This window comes from Pelodiscus sinensis, chromosome 11 (genome assembly GCF_052426305.1).
Source record: "Pelodiscus sinensis isolate ZL-2025 chromosome 11, ASM5242630v1, whole genome shotgun sequence".
In the NCBI taxonomy this organism is placed as follows: Eukaryota; Metazoa; Chordata; order Testudines; family Trionychidae; genus Pelodiscus; species Pelodiscus sinensis.
In genome coordinates, this window is record NC_143062.1 from 15,977,935 (window position 1) to 15,998,414 (window position 20,480).

The 20,480-nt window shown below is 50.6% G+C and overlaps 2 protein-coding genes across 5 annotated transcripts; one reads left to right on the forward strand and one right to left on the reverse strand.

Moving 5' to 3' along the window:
- Positions 1–67: 67 nt before the first annotated feature.
- CCS (copper chaperone for superoxide dismutase) lies at positions 68–9,600 on the reverse strand. Of its 4 annotated transcripts, none has more exons than XM_075939277.2 (8): positions 9,547–9,600; positions 6,808–6,880; positions 6,587–6,724; positions 5,143–5,320; positions 3,784–3,844; positions 2,624–2,701; positions 1,120–1,223; positions 68–715 (listed from the first exon to the last, which is right to left on the reverse strand). In XM_075939277.2, the coding sequence occupies exons 1-8, from the start codon at positions 9,583–9,585 to the stop codon at positions 562–564; spliced, it is 825 nt and encodes a 274-aa protein (XP_075795392.1). In that variant the 5' UTR covers positions 9,586–9,600; the 3' UTR covers positions 68–561. The 4 variants fall into 4 exon arrangements, with proteins under 4 accessions (XP_075795392.1, XP_075795390.1, XP_014433288.2 ...); XM_075939275.2 differs by lacking the exon at positions 9,547–9,600 and adding an exon at positions 8,971–9,512 and having other exon boundaries at positions 2,624–2,746; XM_014577802.3 differs by lacking the exon at positions 9,547–9,600 and having other exon boundaries at positions 6,808–6,970.
- A 290-nt stretch (positions 9,601–9,890) lies between these two features.
- Positions 9,891–12,826, forward strand: CCDC87 (coiled-coil domain containing 87). The gene has a single exon (XM_089781124.1). The coding sequence runs from the start codon at positions 9,891–9,893 to the stop codon at positions 12,639–12,641; it is 2,751 nt and encodes a 916-aa protein (XP_089637250.1). The 3' UTR covers positions 12,642–12,826.
- Positions 12,827–20,480: the final 7,654 nt, after the last annotated feature.

Here is a 20,480-nt window from a genome sequence, read left to right on the forward strand (position 1 = left end):
TAAAATGCAGAGGATACTAAACTCCTTTGTCAAGTACTTAGTGAGATGCTGGATCAAGTGCTAGATATGAACTAGTGATTATTAATATTTTATTAATGATTCAACCCCAACCCATCTACTTAGTGCAAAAGTGATCACAAGATCACACCCATTCTTGCTTCCCCCTTCCCAGTTTCCCATCAAAACCACCCTTGACATCCCTGCTGTTTGAAAAGAAAGGAAAAAAAATTAAGATGTTTTTTCACTGCCCTTTCAAATCCCAAAGCAGCAAAAAACTTCAGAGCCTATTTACAGCTCCCCTATAAAATGAGACATCATTTGCAGTAAGTTTAGCAGCACCCACCCAGGGAAGGGTCAGGATAGAAAGCTATTCAGAGCTTGGCAATAGAAAAAAAAATGAGACTGTGGTATTAGAGGGAGATGCTGTGAAGAAGTATAGTGCACACCTAAAACTCTCCCATACATCAGGCCCAAAAGTGTCACCACTTCAAAGCTAAATTACCCTGAGCCCTGGCATAAAACCACCACCAGCTGGCATAATGTGAAGGGAAGGCCATAATTCTACAAGTGAGAGGCAGGCTGGCCTTGCACTCTCCTGCCTGGTCCTGCCACTGGCTTCTCCCGCTCCTCCCACAGCGTCACACCATCACAGGTACAGATTTGCTTGGGGTTCTCGAACAACCCAGCAGAGCGGGCAATAATCCCACAGGCCAGCCTAGAAAGAAGAGGAGGAAGAAGGATTAGCAGGGTGATTTCCAGGGGGCAGCAGCCATTGCAAACTGAATGGGCAGCCCCACAGCCTGGCCATTTGCCCAATCACAGGTCAGACAAGGCCAGATCTCTCAATTCTTATAATGCAAGAAGTGAGCTGTACCAAGACAATAAAGAGGTGTTAACCCCTCCTCTGCTGACTCCACTCTTGCTTCATGTTCCTTTGCCAGGGGCAGACTGACTCCTTCTACCTCCTGTGGATCCCTTGGGCCAAGCCATCCATCTTTACAGTTGATCCTACTACTCCATGCTGTTGCCTGGTCTGACAATCAACTTGACTAAGTATTTGTGCCAGCAAGATGCCTTGAACTACTTCCCTGGCCCCTGCTTCCTCCCCTGGCTTCTCACCTCTCTCCCGAGTTTCCACAGACTTTAGAGAGCGGGTGGCCCCCTTGACCAAGGTCATCCTCACCAGAATCCACCACCAGAGAGCGGCCGATGATGTCCCAGACCTAGGAAGAATCACAGCCTTTGGTCAGTTGTGTTGCATGTATGGATCCCCAGCCCCCCAGGCAGAGGCCAGTATTGTCCTGGGAAGGGACTTCTGCATGATGTGAACCAGTGCAGCCAGGCACAATTTGGACAAGGGTTTGTGCCCTGGACCCAGGGCGAGTACAATCAGCTCTAAAGAAGCTCTCAGGAGACAATGCCCCACCCCCATTGCTTAGCTTCCCATCATCTGTTGCTAGCTCCACTTCTGCCCCCTCCCCAGAGCTCAGCTCCTTGTCCCATTGCACAAAGTGGGTGGCTCATCTGCCACAGGGCATGAGTTTGGAGGGAAGATGGAACTCTCCTCCTGAAGCTCTCAGGACAGCACCTTACAGAAGCTTTGGCTAGGGGAGTGAGAAGCAGAGGCAGCCCCAAGTTGCTACATGCTCTTAGTACACCTATTGCTTCAGGGTTCAGACAGTTTAACTATTAGAGACAAGGATGATGCCTAATGCTTGGGGCCAGAATTTCCCACATCTGCTATTTTAGGCAAATCTTCATGTGAAGCACCTGGTGCTGGGCCCCATGCTAGAAGAGACCCTGTAGCGACATGGCCAGAGGTTTGAGCTACTTAAGCAGTGCCTCTCTTCCTATGAGATCCCAAAGGCCAAAAGTGCTTAATAAGATTCAGAAAAGGATCAGAATTCTCATCTATAGCCAATGTCTGCAGCTGTAATATTAGAGAACCTGGAGCTGAGGAAGTAAGTTTTCCCTCCTATTTCACAGTAGGAGTTGACATCTCACAAATGGGATCAGGGAAATGTTCCATAGGGTGAGGTTATCCCATCAGTGTCTAATGCAAGGCTGAGTGTCTCGCCCTCTGAAGCAGCTGGGGGATAGTTGTAACCACAATTTTTTTTCAGGAACAGTACAAACTTATTATTCAAGTTCCCTCCCACACAAGTACTAGCGATGTTAAAAAGCATATATACACAAAGGCAACAGCATGCCGTGCAGCGGAACAGACGGCTTCCTGGGAGCCAGTGCTCTCAAGAAGCTGCCTGCCCCCCCCTACCCATGCTGTTGCCTCTGATTCAGAGGCAGCAGCGCTGGGTGGAGGGGGCTTGTGTGTAAACTTGAAGGTTAACCAATGAGTGTAGGCTCATCCATTAGCCATTTACAGTATTACATCCCTAACAGATACCACAATTTGCAGCCTGGGCCTGGGCCCCCCCAGGCTCCAGTAAAATGTACCTTTCCTCCCCTTCTCCTCCCATCCCCCGTGTGGGGGCCCAGACAACTAGATTGGTTCAGAACAATGAACCTCTCTAGTGATGCCTTTCTGAAACAAAGAATTGGATCCCTTCATGTGCCCTGATCTGACAGATCTCAACAATTCCTTATGTGGCTCAGGGGACCTCACCTTTAGCTGGGTGTCCTCCATCTGGAAGGCTGCTCTTCCATTATTGCCAGCCAGCACGTTGCCAAGGTCTCCAAGATGCTGGAATAGAGCAGCCAAATTGTCAAAGTTCCCAGGGTGAGCTAACTACAAACACAGCAAAAGCAAAATGAAGTTTCTTCTCTCAAAACTCTATTCTATCTGAGGAATAAAAGCTAGCTTTTCAACCTAAAAATCATGATTTGGATTGAAATTTGCTGGAATGGCGAAAAAGAAATTGCCCCAAAATCTAAGGTGTAACCAAAAAGAGTTTTTGAACGCCGTAATTTTTTACATTTTACTGGAAAGACTTTTGAGGAAAATGTTTGTTTTTCAAAACTTCACACAAAACAGTAATTGGCACTTTCCAAGCAGCTGGATAAGCAACTGTGTGGGCTGTGATCAGGCTGTAAGGGGTCGCAAGTATTTCAGATTTAGTTTGTTTCAAAGCCAGCCCTATGTGGCAAAGCAAGAGCCAGCACACTAGCATGGGTATGCAAATGGAGATCCCTGAGCAGTGACTTTAAAGAGCAACAGAAAAGATGTGGCAACCTGAAGACTGTGAAAGGTGCTTTTTTGCAGGGAATTACAATGTTTGAAGTCTTTGCTGTCTCTGGACAGAGGTGACTGACTTAGTTTCACTCTGGCATGCTCTCTTTTGAGTCACCCGCATACTCTCCCAGTATCACGCTAAGGTCAGCCAAAGAACACCCTATCAAGTCACACTCTCTCGCCTGGTCACCCCCAGAACTGACTCAGGGGAGAGTGCTATACTGAGCTGCCTCCCAGCTCAATGCAGCACAGCAGCCTTTCCAAGATGGACACAGACTGAGAGAATACTAGTGTTCCCTGCAAGTTGTGTGCTTGGGCAACCACCCTGGAGAGATTCCAGTGCTGCCCAATTGATTAGCAGAACAGTCACAGCATCATGTGTTTATATTGGTGGTGCACATCTGCTCATGCTTTGGTGCACATAAAAATTATTCCACACACAGATGGGAAAAAAATTGCAGAGAATATTGGAGAATGCCCCCTCATAAGTCACTCCCTCCTCTCTTTGAAGCACTGCACACACTACTGCCACCCAAAGGCACTGGGGCCAGCACTGACTGAGGGCACAATGCATGAACATGATCAGAACTCACCCTGTGTGCATCCTGCGGGCCCCCATGACACTCCCTGTTTGGGTTGAAATGGTCTCCACAGCTGTTTGGAAAACTAATGAGGTTAGTATGACTTCGTACAGAGGCCTCCCATATCCAAACCACAGCCTCCAGAGCAGGAGTAGGCAATTTTTAAGGGGGTGGGACACTCCAAGATTTTGGTAAGTGGTCAAAGGCTGCACTTCTATGGAGGGGATGCGGGGTCTGGGACAAAGGTTGGGTGCAGAAGGGAGCTTGGGATGAGGGACTGGGGTACACGAGAGGGTATGGGATCTGAGAAAGAGTTTGGATGAAGGAGGGGATTGTGATCTGGGGAAGGGGAATGGGGTGCAGGGTCCAGGAGGGGTTATAGGTGCAGGAGAGGATTCTGACCTGGGGGAGAGGTGTAGGAGGGGGTGCAGGGTCTGAAAGTTAGTTGTGATCTGAAGGAGGTGGAGAGGGGGTACAGAGAGGGTGGTGGCCTGGGGCAGGTAGTTGGGGGGAGTAAGGGGGTGGGGTGCCAGAGGCAGGCTCTGGCTGGGAGAGGCTTATCTAGAAGGCTCCCAGCCACCAGTCCTGCAGAACTTGAGAAAGGTTCCCTGCCTGTCTGCTGCAGTTCTAGGCTGCTCCACATGGCTTCGCTAGGGCGGGAGGAGAAGGAGACTTTGCATGCTGTGCCTGCCCCCAGCAAAATTTCTCAGCTCCTATTGGTCAGAAACTGGCCAATGGGAGCTGAGAGATTTTGCTGAGGGGCAAGGGCAGCATGCAAAGCCTCCTCCCTCCCTCCCTCCCCAGCATCCAGAGCAGAGAGCAGCCAGCCAGTAGCTGTTGCTGTTCTGTGCTAAGGGTCCCGGCAAGGCGACCATGGGACAGATCTGGCCTGCTGGCTGCATCTTGCCCACCCTTGCTACAGAGAGATCTGGCCTGCTACCTGCTCCATTCTACATTCCAACATAAAGCTGGAGTGTGCAATGGCCAAACAGCTCAAAAGGAAAACAGCCCTTAGCCCAGTTCATGTCCTCTTGCTGTGTCTGTCTACATGCCTCTGCCAGGTGTTCCCCTCAAAAAGCTAATCTGACTGAGCTAAAGTCAAATATGCTCTTCACAGTTGCTGAAAAATGGAGGATCTAATGAAGAGGGCACTGGGCTGGGAGCCCTGGGTTCTATTACAGGTTCTGCCACTGACCTCAGGAAGGCCACCCCCTTTGTCACTCAATGCCTCAGTTTCCCCACATGTGAAACGGGGAGCTTGATACCAAATACCATTAAGTTAGGAGGCACCCAGTTCCCTTAAGTCCCTTTGCAAACCCCAGCCTGATATACGGGAGAGCAACACCTCCCTGCAGGAGAGAGGTCTCTCACCTGTCACAGGAGTTTGTGATGTCCCCAAATTCATGGATATGCAGCCCGTGCAACCCTGGCTCCAGCCCATCAATGGTCCCTTCAATTATACATTTCTCTGGAGAAACTTGCAGGAATCTCACCACTCCCTGGACCAGGCTGGGGCCTGACATCATGGCAACAGCTGCACCAAGGCTGTCTAAAAGAGAAGGCAAAGTCAGGTGGACACAGACCTGCTGTCATGATCATGAGGGTTAGCCAGCAGCCTGGGAACTAAGGGGTTAACCTTACCTAAGTCAGGTAGATTCAGCCAATAGGAATGTAGGTAGGAATTTCAAACTAGGACAAAGGGATGTTTGGTTTCTCCCTCCTTTGTACTGGGGAGTGTCTCTCCAGCTACTGAGGGAGTCAGACAGAACGTCTCCCTCCAAGAACAGATTCTTCACTCTTCTGTAATTTGGGTAAAGTTTAGATAAATCCCTTAGGTTTTATTGTCAGATCCCATTTCCCAAACCATAAAACCTAATGGATTTATCTAAACTTTACCCAACTTACAGAAGAGTGAAGAGTCTATTCTTGGAGGGAGACGTTCTGTCTGACTCCCTCAGTAGCTGAAGAGACACTCCCCAGTACAAAGGAGGGAGAAACCAAACATCCCTTTGTCCTAGTTTGAAATTCCTACCTACATTCCTATTGGCTGAATCTACCTGACTTAGGTACGGTTAACCCCTTAGTTCCCAGGCTGCTGGCTAACCCTCATGATCATGACACCTGCATTCCCCTTCCCAGCCAAGATGTAGGGGAGCCCCTGCTGTGCAGAGCAGCAACAGTGTCCAAAAACTCCCTGTGGAGGAGCGGAGACGCTTCAAAACACAGACTGTTTAGGGAAGGGGAAGATATTAACCACTCAGCACAATGGAATGGGACCATTCTGTGCATTATGATATAGTGTAGGGGCTAAGGCATTAGCCCAGGCTTTGGTAAACTTGGATTCAAGTCCTTGCACTGTCCCAGTCTCCCTGTGTGACATTGGGCAAGTCTCTTATCCTCTCTGTTTCAGTCTCCCACTGGTACATTTGGGATAATTATCCTGCCTTCCAGGAGAGCTGTGAGGATAGATGCAGTAAAGACTGAGAGTCACCAAAATACTACAGTGATGAGGATCATAGGAGTAGCTTACACAGAGATATATAACAGAGGCATCAAGACAAGAGGCACCTATCTGACATTGGGGCCCCTGTGGTGTCAAGTACAACATGCCCTTCCCCCCTTTCAGGTGCAGCAGAGATATACAGCATGAAACAGTCTCTGCTCTGAAGAGCTCAATGAAAACAGACAGACTGTGTGTGTCAAGAGGGGAAAGGATTTGCCCAGTGCCAGAATAAGACAAGACAGGGATTCCTAGTTGCTACCTCACACTGCCTCCTGTTCCATTCAGACTGTGACCCAGGGACTCCACACTCACGTGGCGCATTGCTCCCCATGCCCTTCAGCACAGCCCGGCGGCCTGTGCTCTCCAGCAGATCTTTCACCTTCTCAGAACTCATGCTGGTCTCCACCAGAACACTCTGAGAGTCCAGCTGAATGTCCAGCACCCGGAGGCCTGCAGGAAAAGCCCTGGTATGGTGAGAACAGTAGGAGCCTGCAACAGCTGTCAAAGAATGCAAGAACTGGAGTGCATCTCACCTGTTGCTCCTTGCAGAGAAGCCTGCACAGCATCCACACATTCCTGGCAATTCATCTGCACAGCAAACTCCAGCTGGTTGATTTTAGGAAGCATGAGACAGAGTTTGTCATGGGAACCAACCCAACTCACCACCTTGGAGGGCTTCATCCAACAACCCTACCCAGCCTCTGGTCCAGAACGGCAACTCCTTTTTTGAATAGGAGTCACAAAAGAACTGGGTAAGTTAATGGAGAATAGCTATTAGCCATCAATAGCTAATAGTCAGAATGGGCAAGGATGGAGTCCTAAGGCTGTTTGCGCCAGAAACTGGGAATAGGCAACAGGGATGGATCACTTGATAATTACCTGTCCCGTTCATTCTCTTTGGGGGACCTGGCATTATCCGCTCTTGGAAGGCAGATACTGGACTAAATGGACCTTTTGTATGACCCAGTATGTTCACTCCATAACAGGGGAATTTTTTATCTTCTCCATAATTGCTTCCCACACAGAGGAGGCTAAACCAACCATCTCAAAACCTATAGCTGTACAATCCTCCCTACGTTGAGTAGTTTGGATTTTTCCCATCTGCAGCAACTTCCCCTCTCTCAAATCCTCCAATGGATACACTGACCATATGTCCTGGTTTTTCCGGGACTGTTCTGAATTTAAATGTTCTATCCCAGTCGCCCATCAAGTAGGGAAGTGTCCTAGAAAGCTCTGTTGGATCAGTCTAGAAATGGCACCGCCATTTCCCTCCCCCACTGGGACAGCCTCGCAGATGCTAGTGTGGCGCAGTAGCAACACCCCCCTTCCCCAGCAGGTAGGCAGCTCCCTGGGTGCTTTGCTAGCTGGAAGCCAGGGCCACTTTCAATGGCATGCAGTTACCAGGTTGGGTTGGAAGCTGGAGCCCGGAGCATACTCTGAGCTCCAGTGCAGTACATGCCGCCAGCCGGCAACCCCCTGCCAGCCCCTGCCCCACCACCACGTGGCCCACTCCGAAGGAAACCTCTGCAGCACGTGGCCCAATCCGGCTGCACCGTCTCCTCCTCCATCCCCATGCAGCCTTTTGCTCTTTGTACAACAGCTGCTGCGGGGAGAGGAAGGAAGCGCACCAGACAGGTCCAAAAGTGCACCACATGCAGCTGCTGCTTGACTCCAGCTGCAGCCGGGGCCGCCTGTGGTACTATTTTTAATACCGCGGTCCTGGTCCCTGAGAGTGGCCCTGGTTCCATTCCCAGTATGTGGTCCCATCCTGGAAGCAGCTGGGCCCGGGGCTGTTGTGGGCCCCGGCTCCAGCCCCCGCAAACTGCTTCCCACATGGAAGGCAGAAGGTGAGGGAAGGGGCAGGGGGAGAACTAAGGAGAAAGTGGGGGTGAGGCGAGGAAAGGCCTTGTGCTTAGGGAAGAGGGGAGAGCAGGGCAGGAGAAGTAAGGGGAAGACACCAAAGGGCAAGGTGGAGGAGACACAAATGAAAAGGGGGCAGGAGACAATGAGGGGAAAGGGCAGGAGGGGGAAAGGGGAGATGTTACTGGGGGTTGGAGAAGGGAGGGGACAGGGTGATGCTGGGAGAGGGGAGGGACAATGTGGGCAAGAGGGAGGAAGAGGGGAGGAGTGGGTGCTGGTAAAAGAGGGGCTGAAAGGAGGGGTGGGGATGGAGCTAGTCATGTGTGAGGGCACAGAGGATCATGAGGAGAACTGGCGTAGAGAACGTGGTGAGGAGGCAGGCACCAGGGAGAATGTGGGCAAGGAGGGCAGGGGCAGTGAGGAAAGGGGGAAACACCGGGAAGGTGCAGGGTTAAGGGAAGGTGCAAGTGCCAGGGGTACTATGAAGGAGAAAGACAGACACCAGAGGAGAGAGGCAGGGCGGGTGTTAGGAGGGGGGATGGGGAGGGGTAGCTACAGATGATCAGAGTGGGGCTAGAAGAGGAGGAGTGGACACAGGAGAAGAGAAGGGCTGGTGCAGGCAAGGGTGGCAAGTTAGGGGAGTGAGAAGGCAGGACAAGCAGAGAAGGGTGAGGGGTGGGAGGCAGCAGGCACCAGGGGAGCAGATGCAGGGAGGGGAGGAGACATGGCAGCAGAGAGAAAATGGAGAGTTATGTAAGATATTTATTAATAACTTGGATGGCATACATCCAAACAAGCACACATGGACTCAATACTGGTACACAAGACAAACTCACTCTGCTCATGGGTGGAAAACCTTACAGGGAACACTGCCCCCGACCTCTCCCCCAGAGTTAATGCAATGCAAGTTGGGTTAATGGAATTGCAGGCTAGTTGTGGGAGGTAGGTGTCCCGTGGAGGCCAAACCCCTCCCTATTGGTAGAGGATGGTAGGAGGAACTGAGGGAGTGGGAGGACACCCTTTACTTCCAGTCATGTGTCCACCTGGACCCCTGGAGTACTACCTCCAAGGGTGGGATTTCTTGTGGCAGAGGGCGTGGCTAACAGGGTCAGGAGGCGTGGTTAACGTGTCACTAATTTTGGTTCAAAAAAATACGGTCATCGTACCAATGGAGACTCCGCATTGAGCCCCGCATGCTCCTACAGAGGTGACTTTGCCCCCCGCCCATGGTCATCGCTTCACCCACAGGATGTGAGTTCTGCCCTATTCAGCCCTCTGCTCAGCACCCAACACGAGACGCCGCCCAGAGGCGCTCTCCGCCTTGAGAGACCGCGTTCCCCATTGGCTCCGCCAGCACGAGGGGCAGGGAGAGCCGGGACAGAACTCTCCTCCCTGCTGCGGAGCCTTCTTACCCGGCAACTGGCGCCTTCTGCCTCCGGTGCCGCCTCCATCGCTCGCTCTGTCCACCCGGACTCGTTCTCAAGGGGACGCGCGGCATCCTCACTTCCGGCCGCCAGAAGCACTGAGACTGCCTAAGGGCCGCTGGGGTCTACCGGAAGTAACTCGTAGATAACGCACGGGCTATTTCCGGTGCGCTGTTACTATGGAGACTACTGCTGGCTGGGACGCCCTCCTGGCTCTTGCCGGGCAGCGGCTACGCTGAGCCCTGGAACTAGGGCGCAGCAACTGGGGTTGTTGTGAGGCAGGGGTGGGGCGCTGCTGGGAAGCTGAGGGTCAGAGCCCTCTTTGGGCCGGCATGTCCGGATTCAAGGGTGCCGGGCCACGCGCTGTGTCTACCTGGGATCACCGTGCCTTGGAGAAGACGGAGGGAGTGACCCAGACGCTACAACAAGTCTACCAACGCATCCTGACCCCTCTTTCTCTCTTGCAGCCTGCCACAAAGGAGCCCCAAGGCACCTCACAGCTCACCCTAGCCCCACCCTCACCCAGCTTCTCGCTCCATGGTACACCAGAGGCGAGTCCTGCAGAGCCTCCCAGCACCCTGGAGACCAGCCACATGCCATCATCTGGCTCCCCAAAGACTCCAGCCTCGGCATTCTCTATCCCCATCTCCCTAGCTGCTCTGACCCAGCAGATTGAAGGGCGGCTTGCCCAGGGCAGGAAGTCGTTGTCCAGCAACAGCCAGGCAGGGCAGGTCTTCAAGGAGATCATCCTGGCAGAAGTAAAATTTGCTTGGGAGGATGCCAGTCAGTCACTGTCCAACCCCGCCCTCAGCAGCTGGCAGAACAAGGATGTATACCACCACCTGGTCTCATACATCACACTTGTCTCTGAACACCTCTTCTTTCACTATCTCTGCCTGATGGAGCTACATCGGGACATGGCTGTCTTCACCGACTATGCCAACCTCACCCGATTTGCAGCCCAGCTCTCTTTAGATTGCTCTAGTCTCCTCAATATGACTGCTGTTCAGCGGCGTCTCATAGCAGAACTAAAGACCCCACAAAACCACTTTTTTCTTGACAGCAAGCCAGCTCGGCCAGAGCGAAAATGTCCACCACAGAAAGGCCAGGGCTCAGCACGAAACACTCCTGGTTGCCGTCTCGGCCTCACCATGAATCACTTCATCAAACTGACCAGGCCCCACACCCAGACATTCAGGCAAAAAATAACAAAGGATATAAAAGAACTTGAGGACATACCCCCACTAGATTTAAACAGAATCCATCACTTGATCCCAAATGTAGAGACTTTTGACAGCTGCTTCAGTAACTTGCCATGTGTAACAGTGAGAACCACCTATTCTTGTACCCCTGCCTCAGAAGATCAGGAAGACAAAAAGTGGATGAGACATGAGGCTGGCTTAATTTTCAAGAAAAGTCATTCATTGCCCAATATGAGAGATGGACAACTCCTTTCAGATGAACTTGGGATCCATCTCCCCCCTCGCCCTCTCACACCAATAGTGCCCAGTCACTCTCCTGAGTCAGCTACAGATAATCTCCAAGAGTCCACGCTCATAGCCAAGGACCTCTGCAAACTAGTTCAAGGTTCCCTTCTGAGTAGCTGTAGAAGAGACAAGAGTGAGGACACCGAGCTGCCTCATATCATTGGAGCACTGACACGACGCAGAGCCAATGAAACCAAGCTGCAGCAACTTCAGGAGACACTTAGATGCCTCCAAGAAGAGGAGATAGCTGAGCAGCAGCTCAGGGAGTTGGTAGTTTTTGCACCACCCACTCACCCTCAAGCTGCCACAGTGAACCTTCAAATACACCATGGCATGGTAGCAAAGGCGGCCGACCTACAAGTGTCCGACAGAACACTTGTTGACTCTGTGGCTATTCATAGATATGGCCCCTTGTATAATGATCTTTTGGGAGAGATTGATAGTGTTGCAGTGAGTTACCTGGATGCAAACCTTTCAGCTGGGGAAGAGATCAGGGAAATTTACAAGGAACTAATAAAAATCATCCCCACAGAGCATCTCAGATTTGACCAAGGACCTTTCATAGAGCCTGCAGCTTTCAATGTGGATTTCAGCCTGGCTTCCTCCACACTGACCAGAAAGAAAAACGAGCAGGTGATCAATGAAGAATTGAATAATGTGTTGCCTGGTGGGCTGTTCAGCACCCAGAAAGTGGATACACCAGTGCAATCAAGCTTGTCCGTTATGACTGCCCATAAACAAAAAACCACTTGGTATCAGTGGTGGAAATCCGCCCTGAATGCTGATGACTACCTGAAGTATATCTCCACCAAGGAATCTGATTACCTACATGTGATCTTTCATTTGTACAATGAGGGGGAGGAGCCAATTTTCATAGATGAAGCCCAAAAAAAGCTGCTGGAAGAAGCACAAAGGGAGGCAAAACAGAAAGTGGCAGAGGTCCGCTCACAGAGAGAGAAATATATGCCTGGGATGTGGAACACCAATACCATCAGGCTTGGTGGGCTTGGAACTTTTGAAGACCAGGACCATAAGCCTGAAGACATCAGACTGCTGCAGAAACGCCTGGAGAGACTTTGGACAGTTCTTCATTTCCCTGATAGGGAGAGGCTTGATATGGCAATTAAATATAGCTCCAACCAGTATTATGCACAGCTCTCAGCTATGCTTGAAGCCTGGGAAAAAGCAGCAACAATTATCCAGGAACGGGAACTTTTGCTGGTAGAGCTGGAGAAGTTTGAGCAAGCTGCCTCAGACCCAAACCGCTTCTTTGAAAGGAGCCTTGAGTCTTCTGCCACACGCACATGGGAGTCAAGGACAAGAGGCCGCCTGTATGCGGCGATTGCTGAGTGTGACATCGACATCTGTATCATTCTGCAACAGATCAAGGAGAGCTTCCATGACACTGTGACCTTTAAGGGCCGCCCGTACCTGGAGAAGATGCGGTGGGACAAAGTGGAGATGCTGTATTGGCTGCAGCAGAAACGCCGTGCTGGTGCCCTATCAAAAGAAACAAGGAGAGAAGCGAGGTTTTGGAAGCTGCCTCCACTGGCTCAGGTAGGCAGCAGTGCAGGATTTTCTCCCCCATCCCAGTAATGTTCAAAGAAAGAATTAGCTTGGTAAATGATTCAATGGGGACAGTTCTCAGTTCTTGCCAGGCCAAAGCAAGGATCTTTATATATAGTCACTCTGTGATGGAAAATCATCAGAAGAGGGTGAGGGACATGCCAAACAAGATCAATAACACATTACAGAGCCAGAGCAATAAATTATTCCCTTAATCTGTATCTGTTTTGACTCGGCGTACACAACTTAGAGCAGCATCAGCTAACCTTATAAAAAACCCAGGGAACAAAGTTGGGCTCAGGGAGGCAGATGCCAGTGTTTGGATCATCCAAGGTGAAATGCAGCAGCGAGAAGAAGGAAGGGGAGACAGAACACTCCATTGGGGAAGGTGGGGATTAAGGTGTGAAGAAGCATGGAAAGGGAACTGGGATTTGGGAGAAAGGGAAAGAGCTAAGATTCACTGGAGTAGGCTATAGGTGGGGAAAGAATAATGCAGGGAGAGAAAAGTCATTTGAGACAAACCCAGTAGAGGTGGGATGCCAAATACTCAGGCTTGTCCTAACTTTGCTCCCATTGACTTTAAAAAAAAAAAAAAAAAGGAAGATTTTAGCACTAACCATAATGGAAGCAGAATCAAGCCAGCATCAGATGCTTTGCAAACTCCAGCTCTAGAGGATTGATGTTCTCTGAAGGGCCCAGAGTGGACAGAAGTCTGGTCAGTGTAATGGTAGGTACAAGTGATGAGCTATGTGGGATGCTTCACCCTATGTTATACAAGGAGTTGAACTGGATGATCCAACTGGGCATTTCTGGCCTTCATTTCAATTAACCCAATGAGCCTGAGCCCACTTAACACACCGCTACAAAAATGGTTACCACAATCTTCTCAGTGCTGGGGGAATTGGAACTGGCAATTTCTTGGAGAAAAAAAAGAGTTAGTATGCAGCCCAGATATTGCAGGGCCTTGAAGGAAGATTGAGCTACACCAAACCAAGGCAACTTCACTTCTGAATGAGAGCTTCTACAGAGCTTAATGCCCTTCCCCTCACTATTCACTTAATTCAGCTTTCCAAAGTATCCCAGTGCAGACCAACTCTAACAGACAGCCAAAATCAGACTGCCTGTATACTTGGAAGTCTCTCCAATCCAGTGTCCTCCACAAAAAGATCATGCTCTGCAGAGAGGGTTTTTCCCAGACCCGATTTCACCTGCCCACTGTCAGGTGAAGTGAACTTGCTCTTTGTTAGAAAACAGTATTTTATGATGGGAAATACTATCATCTATTAACTCCTCCATATCCTATTGAAAATGGCATATCCACATCTGCTGTAAACTGTTAATCACCTGCAGGGACAGATTGAGCCTGGAAAATTACAGTCCCAGAAATTAATTTGTTCAACTTAAAACAGACCATTTTTAATTATAGTAATCCCTAGCTCTTATACAATGCTATTTATCAGTAGACCTCAGAGCACTTTGCAAAGAAGAGCAGTATAATTATCACCATTTTACAGAGGAAAAAAAACAGGCAGAGAGAGGAAGTGGTCACCCAGCAGGCCAGCAATTGAACTGGGGCTAGAACCAGGTATCCCAAGTCCCAGTCCAATACTGTAGCCACAAGGCCATGCTACCTTGCCCCAGTGAAGCATCCACAGCTGATTTGGCTGGAGAAGATTCCCACAGGCTAAATGAGCAGATGGGACCTTGGCTGCACAAGAACAGGCTGCAGTGTTATGTCAGAGGCATCCCGGTTCCCTCTCATATGGCATTAGTTGGGCAGATACCACTTCTACTTCCCACAGTGCAGGGAAAGCTGTAGGAGCTCAGTCTTCCCTCCACTGCCAAAAAAACCTGTGGTAGCTCTTAACTGCCTATTTTTCACAGCACACCATAGGAACACCTCACATTTACAGACCAAGCTCCAAGCCTGCAGCAGCTGGCTAGGCTATCCAACTGACTAGGCTCTCCACTGGCCTCTGTGAGCAAGTGCAGTGATACAGTCCAGCCAATGGCCATTCCGACTCCCAATGTCACAAGACACCATCAAGGCCAAGAACTTAGTAGCATTCATAAAGGTCTGGACAGAAGATTCCCTTTAGCCATGTATCTCCCTAGAATTCCAAAAAGGATCCGAACCATCCTGCATCAGGGCATATATCAAACACTAATTCTTGAGGTCAAGAGAGAATGGCTCTGGAGGACAGCTTATACCATCACTGCAGGATTTCTTGACCTTTCCTTTGCTACTAATCACTATTAATGACAGGATGCTAAGCTAGAGGGATTCACTCATCTGATATATTTTGTTTGTTCTTATATTCCTAAGGAGTAGCCATATGGAAACAGGGAAGGGAAATATACATACACATAAGTGAAGAATGAGGCCAGTATAGAGTGGTATAGATGGACATGTGAGGTGTACCTGGGTACAAACTCCACCAATAAAGTCTGTATTTATATGGCACCATGGATAAGAGTAGCCAGCTTCTAAGGACAGTCAGTTTTACAAGTGGGCAAGCAGGGTTGTAGTGACTCATTGTCAGAGCCAGGCACAGAATGCATGATCTGGCCTATTCCTTCTCTCTGCTAGATCAGCAGTTCCAAAATGTGGTCTGCAGAAGACTGTCTAGCAGCAGGACCATGGGCTCAGGGCTCACCCTCCCCCTGTAGCAGGGAACCTGCACTGGCGTTCCAGCCCCACCAACTCTGCCCCTGCCCACAAGGTTGGAGCACCAGCTTTCCGCTACAGGGGCGGAGAGTTGAGCCTCATGGGCTGGATCTGGCTTGCGGGGGAAGGAAGCAGCTCTGCACGCTGCCACCCCCTCCCCTCCCCTCCCCCAGGCTGTGCGAACCAGTTCAGGAAACTGGTCACCTGGAGGCTTTTCTGGGAGCGGCAGGAGGCATGGAGCCAGATTTGCACTCCCCACAATCTCCCTCACACATCGCTCCTGCTAAGACTGTTTACCCACACTGCTCTTGTACCTTCCCTTCCTCCCAGACCTCCTACCACCACCACCCCACTCCTGTACCTTCCCACCTAGAACCCCCACCTTCAGCCCAATCATGTACCCTATCTCCTACCCAGACCCCTCTCCTGCACGCTTAGCATTCTCCTGCTCCCAACAACCTGGACAGACTCTCCACCCCCAGACTGCACCTGCACCCATTTTGTCATCATGGGTGGTGGGCTGGTGGTCCGTGGAAAGGTTTGCGTTGAGCAGGGTGGGCCATGGACCAAAAAGTTTGAGATCCACTGTTTTAGACATTCCTTTAAAAACAACCCAAACATCTCTCCTAAGAAAATACTTTTATTCCTCACCCCCACACAAAAATAGTGTCCTTCCCTGTACTACAGAGGGTGTCACCTGCAACAGCAACTGGAGCACACAGAGCATGTGCATTTACATGCTAAGTTGGAGAACAAAGTAGCCAGTTTTGAGTGTGAGAACTCAATGTCATTATCTGACAGGCCTGGCAGTACTTCTGGTTTCTGCTCCCCTGGAGTGAACTAAAGCAGGCTTAAATGGGGCACAGAAATTTTAATGTGTCCTACACATCTTTCTGCTCTCTCTAGTAGAAGAATTGCTCCCAGCTCTAGCTGTCTCTCATTCCAGCATTCACGAGCTACCCTAGAATAGCATGGGCACTATCAGGGTGATCCTATGGACACACAGATCTCTGACAATCGGCACTTGAATCCTGGAAAGTGGGTAAGGGTGGGTTAGTCTTCAGAATGCTGAAGACTAGTATATCATGCCTATCTCTCTCCCTATCAGGGAGCTACCCTGCCTTTACTCAGAGACCATTCAGCCAATCACATTCCCCAGACTCAAAGTCCGCTCCCCAACTCAATGCTCACTCCTTCCCCCTCAGATTCCCAGCTTCATAAACCACAGCAGACAGGGCATTTAAGAGCAGAGGGGGTCTAAATAGGCCTTTGCCACCCAAGAGCCAGAACCCCTCCCTCCTGCCAGCATACAGCTCCCTACCTGGAAAATAAAGCCATTAGCCAGGCCTCTAAAGAATGAGAAGGCAGCAGGATGATCCGTGACACTGGGAAGGGGCTCCTCAACTTACAGTGCAGTAGGCTGCAGACATGCACTTTTCCAAGTTAGGGCTGGAACACTCTCAGAATATGGGACTAACCCAGAGGTTCTCAAATTTCATTGCAATACAACCTCCTTCTCTCAACAAAAATTACTACATGACTTTAGGAGAAAGAACAGAAGCCTGAACCTACCTGAGCCCTATTGCCCAAATAAGGGCAGGAGCCAAAGCCCTAGGGTTTCAGCCCCAGGCAGATAGCCTGCCATGTGAACCCCACTATCCAGGGCTGAAGCCTTCGTGTTTCGGCTTTGGCCCCATGCAGTGGGACTCAGGCTTCAGCCCCAGCAAATCTATAGCCAGCCTTGGTAACCCCATTAAAACAGGTTTCAAAACCACAGTTTCAAAAATGCTGGATTTAACCTGTCCTCTACATCCCTGGCTGGGGAAGTCACTGCTTCTAGAACCAAAATCTACAGAGGCTACTTGGCCAAGGCTGCTGAGTACCTCGGGGATAGAGCAGGGATGAAAGTTTAGAGAATTCCAATCCCCAGTTTTGCTCAGGATAGGAGGAAGCAGTGCCTCTCAATAAAGGCCACTCCCATTCCTTACCCTCATGTTGGTGGAGAGGTTCAGTTCATTCCAGGCTGCCAATTTCAGCCAAGAAGCAATCTATGGGCAGCCAAATATTGTCTCTCTCCCACAGCTAGACTAAAAGAGCATGTGTGAGTCAAGTACAGTTCTGTATAAGCTACAGCCAATCCATAACCTAGTAACAGTTCTGTGGTACAAATATAGTAGCATCTTCCATGCTCGTAGAACTATCCTCAGTCACTAACCTATGGACAAATTAGAGTTTTTTAAAAAACAAAATGCAGTCCCCTGCAGTGAAATCCAATGTTAGAAGCAGGAATTGCTGGCAGCTCTTCTTAGGACAGGTCAGTGCCAGGAATGCCACCAGGTCTGGGATAAGATATATTTCAGCTGCTTAGAGAGAGGTGAAGTCCATGGTTTGTACCAGATGCTCATGGTGAGAACTTGGCATGCTAGTCCTTTTCCTCACCAAGAGCCGTTTCAGAAGCAGCTGGTGCAGCACAAGGATGCTCTCTAAGTGAGGCTGTCTCTGAATCGTTGCACAATCCGCGCTCTCACTGCCCGGGCCTCACTGGAGATCTGAACAAAGGGGGTTTGTACTGGTAGCTCGAGTTCAGCATCCGACCCTTCCACCAGCTCCTCCCCCTCTGCCAGATCCAAGGGCATTCTACGGCTCAGGGCGATGTTGTGCAGTATACAGCAAGCCAGGAATATCTGGCAGACTTTCTGGGGTGTGTACTGTAAAGAGCCACTTGATTTATCCAGGCAGCGAAAACGCATTTTCAAGAGGGTGCATGTCTGCTTGAGCACCAAGAGGGCCTCTTGATGCATAGCATTGTACTTCTCCTCTCCTGGACTACATGGGAATAAAATTGGAGTCATGAGCCATGTTTTCAGCGGGTAACTTCGGTCTCCTGCAGGCACAGAAGCAGCATACAAGAAATACATTAGCAACAGATTTTCCCAGGCTTTGGAAGCTGAGCTCCCTCCCTTCTTTGGCAGAAATTAAACCAAAGCAAGCACTCCTTCCCAACCCCATCATGTGCTGCTAAAGACCACACATCATTTAAATGATCTTCACACATCCTTAAAAACATAACAGCTATGTCTACACTGGCAGCTTCTTGCGCAAGAACTCTTCCAGAAGAGAGCGTCTACATTGGCATGTGCTTTTGCGCAAGAGATGTGCTTTTGCGCAAGAGCATCCATGCCAGTGTAGACGCTCTCTTGTGCAAGAAAGCTCTGATGGCCATTTTAACCAAAGGGCTTTCTTAAGCAAGAAATTCATGTTGCCTGTCTACACTGTCCTCTTGAGCAAGAACAGTTGCGTAAAAGAGCTTATTCCTGAGCGGAAGCATCAGAGTTCTGGCGCAAGAAGCCCTGATTTCATACATTAGAACATCAGTTTACTTGCGCAAGAACACGCGGCCAGTGTAGACAGGCAGCAAGTTTTTGTGCAAGAGCAGCCGCTTTTGTGCAAGATCACGCCAGTGTAGACACAGCCAACTAGAATCAGTACAAGACAGATGATAGACTGAAAGGTACCTGCACACTAAGTACTCACCTGGTGTAAGCCTACTCCTTATTGACACTGGAAGTAGTTGCAGCTCTTATTTTTCTAGATGAACATTGCCATCAGCTCACAGTTTACCCTCATGCCCCTGAGGCAAAGAAGTCCATTTTACAGACATAGGATGGGATGAAGTGACTTGCTGAAGGTCACACAGCAGGTAAGTGGCAAATTGAACTCAGCACCCTATTCTCTGGACCATCCTTCCTACTTATTGTAAATCACATGGAGATAAAGATTATCCCACCCAGGTGCTAGAAATCCCTGCATTCGATGAATGGGATCATTTAGGAGACTGCTCCATCAGAGAAGCGCCTATGGCTGCCCACCCCCTAGAGCATCATTGTGGTCCAACTCACCCAGCAGCCACAGCCCATCAAGATGGGCTCCATCGAGTAGCCGAGCCAGGGCAGAGTTCTCCAGCACCGCAGCATTGGGGCAAGAGCCAGGATACTTGGCCACCACGTTGATGATGGTACCACGGGCATCGCACACCACCTGCATGTTCATGGAGTGATAGTTGCGGGCATTGCGATAGGCAAGCTCATTTTCTGAGGGGGCCCGCAGTGCCACATGCATGCTACCTAGCAGACCAAGCACCCCAGGAAAGCAGCCCTCAGTATGCCCTGCTGTGGCACCTGGAACTGGGAAAGTAATGTAACGGGCAGCCCGGCGCTGCAGTGCTTCCAGGAATTGGGCCAGGCAGTTGGACATGGCTGACTGGCTGATGCCTGTGGTGTCCCGTGTGGCCGTTTGGAAGGAGCCAGAGGCCAGGAATGTGAGAGCAGAGGTCACCTTAACAGCCACAGGCAGGGCATGGCTGCGACCTGTCAGGCTCTCCAGGTCTGAGCCCAGCTCGCTGCAGAGCCCTGCAATCGCTGCCTTGTCCAGACGATAGCGCCGCAGCACTTGTTCCTCACTGAGGTCCAGGAAGGAGCTTCGGGCCCGGTACACCCGGTGCTCAGGATAGAAACGGCGCCGCCTGCTCCGCTTCCTCCGGGCCCCTGCAGCACCTTCAGTACTGCGCTCCCGGACCCGCCGCAGCAGCAGCACTGCCTCTGACATCTTTCCCACACCTAGCACACCAGAGACAGAGGAAGACAGAAGTCACCCCACCCCTCCCCTCCCTCAAGCAGCGGGGGCCTCAATCCCTAACGAGAGGGACCCCCATTTCCCTAAAACGGGTGAAGGGTTAGCAGCACAGCTAGTGGAGGCCAGGAACCAGGGTGCCTCTCAGGCAGGGCCCCTTCTCCGAGCTGGGGCCCGAAGTGCGAGCCAGTCGTTCCACACCTGCCAGCTAGTGGGTACTAATGCTGTCAGCGGGCACCTCCGCCACCCCTAGAAACGGGGATCAGGAGACGCCCGAGAAGGGGACGGGCTCCCTAGGCCGCCCGAAGCCCCTATCCTTGGTCTGCAGCCGCAATCAAATTAATCCCGCACTGACTCTCGCAACCTCTCCAGCGGTCCGTGGAGCGAAAGCAAGGCAAAAAAAAAAAAAATCCACCCCTTCCTGCCAGCATTGATTGGCTACAGTGCTGTCATATGACCGGAACTTGCGCTCTATCAGAACGCGATTGGCTGAGAAACGCGCAGTGTCAACTCCCTAGTCGTACCCATCACCCATCACTTCTATTCGTCCAATAACAGTTCACCGATAGCAA